The 9,734-nt window shown below is 43.4% G+C and overlaps 1 protein-coding gene across 1 annotated transcript; it reads left to right on the top strand.

Annotated features, from left to right (window-relative positions):
* Positions 1 to 892: 892 nt before the first annotated feature.
* LOC306694999 (protein NLRC3-like) lies at positions 893 to 5,886 on the top strand. Its single transcript, XM_079158086.1, has 6 exons — positions 893 to 1,001; positions 1,144 to 2,944; positions 3,045 to 3,218; positions 3,363 to 3,536; positions 3,937 to 3,983; positions 4,121 to 5,886. Exons 1-6 carry the CDS (start codon positions 965 to 967, stop codon positions 4,690 to 4,692), a joined length of 2,805 nt encoding a protein of 934 aa, XP_079014212.1. The 5' UTR covers positions 893 to 964; the 3' UTR covers positions 4,693 to 5,886.
* Positions 5,887 to 9,734: the final 3,848 nt, after the last annotated feature.

Below are 9,734 nucleotides of genomic sequence, written 5' to 3'. Positions count from 1 at the left end.
CAATATCTTTAACTAATTGTTGTAGGTTTTACATCAGACAGGAAGTAGCATTCTGGATATAATCCTAACTCTAGTTGCAGAGGACTAGAAAGACTCGGAGGAGGAAGTCTCTCCAATGGTGCTGTGGCCAAAACCAAATACAGACCCTTTGTTTCAAGTGATGTGGCAGATCAACAGTATTAAGTCTTGGTAGATCTGACTAACAACACAATGGTAGAATAGAAACTACACCAAATATGAAAAAGTATCACATCAGATGTGATTCTAGTTGTTTCTAGTTGTAGTTGTATCTCGGGGTGGAAGGTATAGAAGGTATATACAGTAAACCGGTATGAATTTGACCTACGATATAATTTTTGACAATACCATGCTTCCAATAACATAACTTTTACTGTCCAATAAAAGCAGAGATAAGAATCTGTTTTGCATCTGGTTTTCATTGTGATCAATCATGACAGAACACAACATCTTTAACTAATTGTTGTATTTGTATGAATGGTACAAACACAATGTGAGCTGATTCTTCATGATTCCTCCACAGAGAGGACCAGGAGAGCTCAGAGGTTCCCAGAGGTCAGTCTGCCCAGCAGCATCAAACACAGCTGGACTCCATATTTATGGTCTGTACATGTACAACTACCTTTACATCTATTCTGTTCACAATCATCTCCATGCTGCACTTTGTAGACCAGCGGATTGTCAGTCTGTCCAACATGGATCTGATGTTTGGTTCCATGGTTTTAGTTTGTGTCATTCAGAGAATATTCTGTTCCAGCTGCTGGAGGAGAACATCGGCATTTTTGTGAAGAACGAGCTGAAGAAGATCCAGAAGGGACTGAGTTCAGATTACCCAGAATGCTTAGAGAGTCAGAGGGAGGATGAGGAGGTGTTGGACGGTGAGGATGAAGAGCAGAGGAGCTGCAGAGAGGAGTTTCTGAAGATCACAATTAACTTCCTGAGGACAATGAAGCAGGAGGAGCTGGCTGACTGTCTGCAGAGCAGTAAGAGGATTTCTCTCAATATTTAACATGCTGGATCAATGGGACGTTTACTAATGTCTCAAGAGATGGACCAACATATATTCAGATATGTTGACATATTTGTCTAATAATTTATTCATTGATGTTCTTTGTTTTTATTCAGGAAGTTATCCTGGAGTTTGTCAACGTAAACTCAAATCTAACCTGAAGAAGAAGTTCCAGTGTGTGTTTGAGGGGATCGCTAAAGCAGGAAACCCAACCCTTCTGAATCAGATCTACACAGAGCTCTACATCACAGAGGGAGGGACTGCAGAGGTCAATGATGAACATGAGGTCAGACACATTGAAACAGCATCCAGGAAACCACACAGACCAGAAACAACCATCAGACAAGAAGACCTCTTTAAAGCCTCACCTGGAAGAGAGGAACCAATCAGAACAGTGATGACAAAGGGAGTGGCTGGCATTGGGAAAACAGTCTTAACACAGAAGTTCACTCTGGACTGGGCTGAAGACAAAGAAAACCAGGACATACAGTTCACATTTCCATTCACTTTCAGAGATCTGAATGTGCTGAAAGAGAAGAAGTTCAGCTTGGTGGAACTTGTTCATCACTTCTTCAGTGAAACCAAAGAAGCAGGAATCTGCAGGTTTGAAGAGTTCGTTCTGTTCATCTTTGACGGTCTGGATGAGTGTCGACTTCCTCTGGACTTCCACAACAATGAGGTCCTGTCTGATGTTACAGAGTCCACCTCAGTGGATGTGCTGCTGACAAACCTCTTCAGGGGGAACCTGCTTCCCTCTGCTCGCCTCTGGATAACCACACGACCTGCAGCAGCCAATCAGATCCCTCCTGAGTGTGTTGACATGGTGACAGAGGTCAGAGGGTTCACTGACCCACAGAAGAAGGATTACTTCTGGAAGAGATTCAGAGATAAGAAGCAGGCCAGCAGGATCATCTCCCACATCAAGACCTCACGAAGCCTCCACATCATGTGCCACATCCCAGTCTTCTGCTGGATCACTGCTACAGTTCTGGAGGATGTGTTTAAGACCATAGAGGAAGGAGAGCTGCCCAAGACCCTGACTGAGATGTACATCCACTTCCTGGTGGTTCAGTGCAAACTGAAGAAGGTCAAGTACGATGGAGGAGCTGAGACAGATCCACACTGGAGTCCAGAGAGCAGGGAGATGACTGAGTCTCTGGGAAAACTGGCTTTTGATGAGCTTCAGAAAGGCAACCTGATCTTCTATGAATCCGACCTGACAGAGTGTGGCATCGATATCAGAACAGCCTCAAAGTACTCAGGAGTGTTCACACAGGTCTTTAGAGAGGAGAGAGGACTGTACCAGGACAAGGTGTTCTGCTTCATCCATCTGAGTGTTCAAGAGTTTCTGGCTGCTCTTCATGTCCATCTGACCTTCATCAACTCTAGAGTCAATCTACTGTCAGAAGAACAAACAACCTCCCGTTGGTCTGAAGTCTCTGGAGACAAACCTGAACTAACACGTCTCTACCAGAGTGCTGTGGACAAGGCCTTGCAGAGTCCAAATGGACACCTGGACTTGTTCCTCCGCTTCCTCCTGGGTCTTTCACTGGAGACCAATCAGACTCTCCTACGAGGTCTGCTGACACAGACGGGAAGTAGCTCACAGACCAATCAGGAAACAGTCCAGTACATCAAGAAGAAGATCAGTGAGAATGTGTCTCCAGAAAAAAGCATCAATCTGTTCCACTGTCTGAATGAACTGAAGGATGGTTCTCTAGTGGAGGAGATGCAACAGTCCCTGAGGTCAGGAAGTCTCTCCACAGATGAACTGTCTCCTGCTCAGTGGTCAGCTCTGGTCTTCATCTTACTGTCATCAGAAAAACATCTGGACGTGTTTGACCTGAAGAAATACTCTGCTTCAGAGGAGGCTCTTCTGAGGCTGCTGCCAGTGGTCAAAGCCTCCAGCAAAGCTCTGTACGTACAGAGAGAGTTAGATTCATATATCATAACTTACATACGCTGCTGTCTTTGCTACTTATTGTTTATTTTTTTTTCTTCATCATTGTCTCTTCAGACTGAGTGGCTGTAACCTCTCAGAGAGAAGCTGTGAAGCTCTGTCCTCAGTTCTCAGCTCCCAGTCCTCTAGTCTGAGAGACATGGACCTGAGTAACAACAACCTGCAGGATTCAGGAGTGAAGCTGCTGTCAGCAGGATTGGAGAGTCCACATTGTACACTGGAGACTCTCAGGTGACCCTGTGAATTACTTTTATTGGACTAAGTACTAAGTTTAAAGTTTACACACAAACAGATTGGTGATGACAGTAATAAACCTTCCAGCCCTCACAGTTCCCTCAGATTATGTGACATGTGTGTTGTTTTGTGTGTTTGCAGCCTGTCAGGCTGTCTGATCAAAGAGGAAGGCTGTGCTTCTCTGGCCTCAGCTCTGAGCTCCAACCCCTCACATCTGAGAGAGCTGGACCTGAGCTACAATCATCCAGGAGACTCAGGAGTGAAGCTGCTGTCTGCTGGACTGGAGGATCCACACTGGAGACTGGAAACTCTCAGGTATGAAGAGACCTGCTGCAGCCACAGACAATCAGTCTGATAGAGGAGGTAGAGCTGGAGACTTTTCTCTGTCACACTGTCAGCCTGGTTAATATGATCCTGACACACCAAGCTGACCTCAAACTACCAGAGACTCATCAAACTGTTTGTGTCCCACATCAGACCATCAATACAGACAGAAATAGTCAGGAGCATTGTCTTGTTTCAACATTAGAAAATAGGACAGTGGTGTATCCTGACACGTTGACGGGCATCATGGTGGGTTGACATGCATCAGCCAAAGAATATGAGCTGATGAATAATAAGTGCTCCATGTGAACATGAATAACAAAGCTCTGCGTGTGTGAGAGCGATGTAATGTCCATGTTTCATGCTGCTCTGACCCCCCTCCTCCTTTCAGGGTGGAGCCTGCTGGAGTCCGATGGTCTAGACCAGGTCTGAGGAAGTGTGAGTGTGCTTTGAGTTTGATTCATGAAAACAAAGCATCTTCAAACTGACATCACTCATTCACATCTCTGATGTCATCATCAAACAGATGATAGATTAATAACTGCAGCTGTGTTGTGTCTCGTTCTCTCCATCAGATTCCTGTGAACTCACAGTCGACACAAACACAGTACATAGAAACCTCAAACTGTCTGACAACAACAGGAAGGTGACACATGTGGAGGAGGATCAGTCATACCCTGATCATCCAGACAGGTTTGATGTCAGGTCTCAGCTGCTGTGTAGAACTGGTCTGACTGGTCGCTGTTACTGGGAGGTCGAGTGGAGCGGAGAGGTTAAGATATCAGTGAGTTACAGAGGAATGAGAAGGAGAGGAGACGGTGATGACTGTGTGTTTGGAGAGAATGATCAGTCCTGGAGTCTGAGATGCTCTGGTGGTCGTTACTATGTCTATCACAATAAGACAAGAACACCCATCACCACCTCCTCCTCCTCCTCCTCCTCCTCCTCCTCCTCTGGTAGAGTAGCAGTGTATGTGGACTGTCCTGCTGGCTCTCTGTCCTTCTACAGAGTCTCCTCTGACACACTGATCCACCTCCACACCATCAACACCACATTCACTGAACCTCTTTATCCTGGGTTTGGGTTCAGGTCCAGGTTCTGGTCCAAGTCCAGGTCTGGTTCCTCAGTGTCTCTGTGTTCTCTGTAGGAGTCTCCTCCTGCTAGAGAAATGTTCTCTCTGCTGAGCAGATAATTCAGTCTGTAAATCAAAGTTGTGGATGATTCTAGATGTAGCCCTGGGGTTAATAAGGGTTAATAAAGGTTAATAAGTTAGGTTCTGAAGAAAACAACTTGAATCAATATTAACGGCAAACCAAGGGTTAAACCAGAGTTAAAAAAAAAGGAAAAACCCACTGACTGTGTTTTCAGTTTGAGCAATGTGTTTTGATTGGTTGTAGGTCAAAGAGAGGGCGGGGTTAAAGAAGCGGGAAGAAAAGAAAACCGCGAAAGGAGGAGGAGAGGGATGTAAATAAAGAACGCCATCGCTGTGAGTTTGTTTTGAATGTTTATTTTTTAGAGAACAAAACTTAACTGGACAGTCGGCTGATTGTTTTAAATCAGATTTTTGTGAAAAGTTGTTCCGTTTAAAGTTAAAGTGGTTGAGTCGCTGGATCTGAGGACGGACGGGACGGTTGGTGTGTTTCGACGAGGACTTCACCGCTGTCACTGTCACCTCCGTTTGTGAACGTATTTATTCAATTTTGGACTACAAACTGTTTTTTGTTTTCCCTCCAAGACTGAACTGTCATGTACGCAGATCTCTTGTTATTGTACTGTAACCATTGTATTGCTCAGGAATAGGACTCCTCCCTCATAAAGGGAGCAGTCAATAACCTTGCTGAAGTGTACTTATATCTGAAAGTTTACTGTTATGTAATCTTAGCTTAAAACTCAAAAGTCTCTCCAGCTGTTAAAGCCGACTGCTGTGATCAGCTGATCCTCCGTCATCAGAAACGGACGTCGCTTCACGTGACGCAACTGAGGAAAGGACGTCTCATGTCTGTTAAAACATGTTTCCTCGTTTCCTCTCTCCTCGCATGGTTTCCTCCATGCATCCCTGGTGGGAGGGACTAAGACGCAAGGAAAGGACGCAAGTGAGGGAAACGGGGATGCAATGAAGGCCCAATCCCAATGTCCCCCCTAAACCCTCAAACCCTGAACCCTCGAGGACTCACTGACGTCACCTGGTGAGTGTGTGAGTGTGAGAGGCTGAGGGCTTGAGATGGTGTAAATATGAACGGGACATATCACGTTACCATGAAAACGACCACAAATATGATGTACAATTGTGTGTATTTATTGTATACTTTGTACTCCCTGATTTGAACGTCTTCAGACTCTTTCCTCACAAGATGAGAAGTCATTTCATTTAATCTATTTACTTGTGTTTGTCAAAACAGCTTCAATGAAAAAATAAAATATTTGATGAATAAATAAATATCTTCTGATTTCAAGTTTGTTTGTTCCATCTTCAACCCTTAATGTTTCTGAGTAAATGTAAAACTCCAGGCTGAACACACTGAGCCGTCCTCTTTGTTTACCTTTTGTTTTACGTCTCCATGCGTCCAATGGTTACCCCGTGTTTAAGCTTCTGTATTTTCCAAATGCACTAGTGTTGTTCAAACGTTTTGTTCGGTTTGTAAGCCTCCAACCGAACGGTTTAATACAAATACGTAACGTTATATAGTTACAGCCCAAGAAACGAATAATAGCCCTAGCTGTGGCGCCATCATGTGGTTATAAGGTGGTATTTCAGCAGTGAAGGCCCAGGTATAAAATGCACGGTATAAAATAATAAGGTAATGTATATCATGTATGTGTAATTCAGTGGCGGGCCGTCAGGGCCTGCAAAGCCTTCTCTGCTGGCCTAAACAGAATCAAAAAGTTATAGCTATTTTATAATTTAATATTTTTTCTTAAATACATTTAATTTTTTCTTATATGTATTATAATTTATAAAAATATTTTTCCCATTATCTTATTTTCTCATTGCACAGCTACTGTGCTCCTCAGTTGCTCTGCTTCCAGTGCAGCTTGTTTTAAGTAGAGCTTTTATCCAATCAGATTTCACCTCTGTGTCTCTAGTAAGAAGAGAGGCCCCAGGCCTGCAGACTCATCCAGTGCTGCCATGTGCAGTTTAAGTTGAATGGGGACGATATTGTTGATTGACATAGTCTTCAACCAATCAGATCTTTAGTTTGAGATTCATGGACGCACCAGAGCGGTTTGCAGGCCTAGTGTTACGTCAGCATTACTGCAGCTCAGAGTCCAGATGCCGCTCTGCCGCAAGGTGCAGAGTGTGCTGTGATTGGTCAGTGGGCGGGCACGTGACTATGTGCCCGCGAAACATAATGATTGCTAGCAGAGCTTTGGTTGTAGCAGACAGAGTTCAAGTGGAAATATTTGAAAGACATTTTACCTAGCTTTGTTTTTTTAATATGAAATGGCGGAAGGAGGAGAAACGGATTTAGTGGCGGAGTTACTGGGAACGCTTTTCTCAAGAAGGACATTTCTGAACAAACTGGACAGTAAGAAACGACCCCACAGCTAGCAGCCTGACCAGCCAGGAGAAGGATTTGTATGCAGCGTCGGAGAAGCGTTGCACATGTTATGGCTGTGAATGTGTTTCATTTTAACTGAGCGTCGGTACTTTTGGAGAGACTCGAGTGGATCTACAACTCAACGACCACGTTCGCAGGGAAACAGCTCCACAACCGCGGCCCGCCCTTTCGTCGGTCCACGGCCGAAGACGCACGGACGACCGACGACGACCGGCGAAATACAACTGAGGAGGCTCGACTGTCATCACTGGCGTCGATGAATCAAGAAGGACTTCTTACTGGAACTGATGTACTGGGATTAAACTCTTTGTCAACAAAGAAAGGAGGATAGACAGCATTTGGTAAGTGAAGTTTGTTTGTTTACCTCTACTGTTCATTTGTCAATCGTGGCGTTTTTATGAATAATATTTGAATGGCTCGTGCTCGTGTGGTGGAATGCGTGGATCCGCTGCAGGTCTGCTGGATTGATTTGTTGCTTTGTTGTCATACGAATATATGCGACTGCTCTTGTGAGTTTGTCATTGTGTTACATTGATTTGGACTATATTGTCCGTTAATGATGCAGCGTCCCGTCATGCTCGTATTCATGTATCTGCACTCTGCATTTCGTGTTTTGAAGGTGTTGAGCTTCATGTAACATTTTATTTAATTTGTCAAATGTTGCAGTGTTATGTGAATATGCAGCTTTTACACGACACAAATAATAACCCGTAGCTGTGACGTCATGTTGAGGTTATTAGAAGTGTAGAACAGCACTGAAGGCCCAGGTATAAAATCCATGGCCCACCACTGCTCTACAGTGATGATCACTGTGTGTCTTTATTAGTTATTAGCATTATTGTTACTATTATTAAGTACAGTGATCATGTGAACAGACACAAACTTATCAAAAGTCTCTCCAGCTGTTAAAGCCGACTGATGGCTGATCCAGATGTGATCAGCTGATCCTCCGTCATCAGAAACAGACGTCGCTTCACGTGACGCAACTGAGGAAAGAACGTCTCACGTCTTGTTTCCTCTCTACTTGCGTGACGGCCCCTCCCTTCCTGTTTCCTCTTTAGTTTCACTTCTGGAGCTCGTGGTGTCGCAGCTTCTTCTTCTCTGCATCTAAAGGTGAGTAAGCGACTCTTTTCACTGAGGGACTCTTGAAGGACTCTTTGGTCCTTCAGGTCCAGCAGAAACTAGTTAAAGTGGACTTCAGAGGAGGACCAGTGAAGAAGAACAGAGCTACACGTCACAACGTCTTCAGTGCGCGTGTCGCTCCTTCTTTCCTCGTGAAGGAACCAACGTCACGTTTGACTTCAGTCTCGTGAGAAGAAGTTACAGAAATACTTGATGTTTTTCTTCAGTTAGCTGAACACAAATGGATTTAAAGTGACGTTTAGTATGTACAGTATGACGTCATCGTCCGCTCTAACGCTACCGCACATCCCGTGAAGGAGTACCTCCGGTCCGGATTTCAAAGTAAAGGATCGCGTGAGTTATTTGTGATTAAGGAACAGAAGAGTAATTTAAGATCCTATTATTGATTATTATTAAGACTACAGTCAAACATAATATTAAGTATTTTACTGTGTACTCTTTGAATAATCTAATGTCAACGTTCCTTCCAGAGACCAAGAGTCATTCTTTTTGTCTAACTTTAATGATTTACAAAGTACACAGTTAAAGTACTTCATATTAGTACTGATTGTAGTCTAAATAATACTGAGTCAAAATAATAGAATCTTAAATTACTCTTCTGTTCCTTAACCCCAAATATCGTAAACTAAAAGACACGTGATCATTTCCTTTCAAATCCGGACCGGAAGTACTCCTTGTATGGATGTGCGGTAGCTTTAGAGCAGACGATGACGTCATACTGTACATATGAAACTTCATTTAGATTTGGAGGAGCTATTGTTCTTGTTTATTATGATGATTATTATTACTATTATCATTATTGATTATTTTTACCATCATAATTATTATATTTTGTATTATTAACATACTTTAACTCCTCCTAGAGATGTGACCTGATAAAGTTATGAATTATGAGCTCTGAAGGTGTTTCTGAGGCTAAAGAAGCTCCAAACTGAACCAAACTGCTCTCACATGTGAAGTCCTAAATGTTTTTATCTGATGTGGTTTTAACTCTTCAGAGGGAAGTCGGCTCTGTAGCGCCCCCAACACAACTTAGACCATGCAGCCCTCGCAGTACGTTTCACATAGATCTGTAACATTTGGTAAGCACATGTTTCACATGTAGACTTAAAAAAAGTCTCTTGGAGCCATCCTCTAAAACCCAACCGGAAGTCGGCCATTTTGAATTTTGTATACATTTCTTGTGTTTTTGCTAAACTTTAGTGAACTCCTAGAGAATGAATCACATCAACTTAATATTTAATGAGAACAATCTAAAGACCTTAGTGATGAAACATTATCAAAAGCTTAAAAGTTTCATGAACGGGGAGGACGTGGTGTGGCGGCCATTTTACATGGTTCACCATCATCCATCAATCTGCTGTAACTCGACTGTTCTTTGTCAAAACTGTCCCAAACTTGCCATGCTTGATGAGAGTCATGGCTTGAGGACTTCTGCAGGCCGATATTAACTCATAGTCACAGCGCCACCTACTGGCAACCGTTG

The sequence above is a fragment of the Pholis gunnellus genome (genome assembly GCF_910591455.1).
Source record: "Pholis gunnellus genome assembly, chromosome: 4".
NCBI classification, from domain to species: Eukaryota; Metazoa; Chordata; class Actinopteri; order Perciformes; family Pholidae; genus Pholis; species Pholis gunnellus.
Note: the sequence above shows the minus strand (reverse complement) of the source record. Positions and strands in the feature narration are given on the sequence as shown.

Excerpts from the sequence above, each read along its gene's own strand:
- LOC306694999 (XM_079158086.1), top strand. The coding sequence starts at position 965 with ATGAAGCAGGAGGAGCTGGCTGACTGTCTGCAGAGCA. Across the intron at positions 3,219-3,362 it reads TGTACACTGGAGACTCTCAG|CCTGTCAGGCTGTCTGATCA; the intron begins GTGACCCTGTGA and ends GTGTGTTTGCAG. Across the intron at positions 3,537-3,936 it reads TGGAGACTGGAAACTCTCAG|GGTGGAGCCTGCTGGAGTCC; the intron begins GTATGAAGAGAC and ends TCCTCCTTTCAG.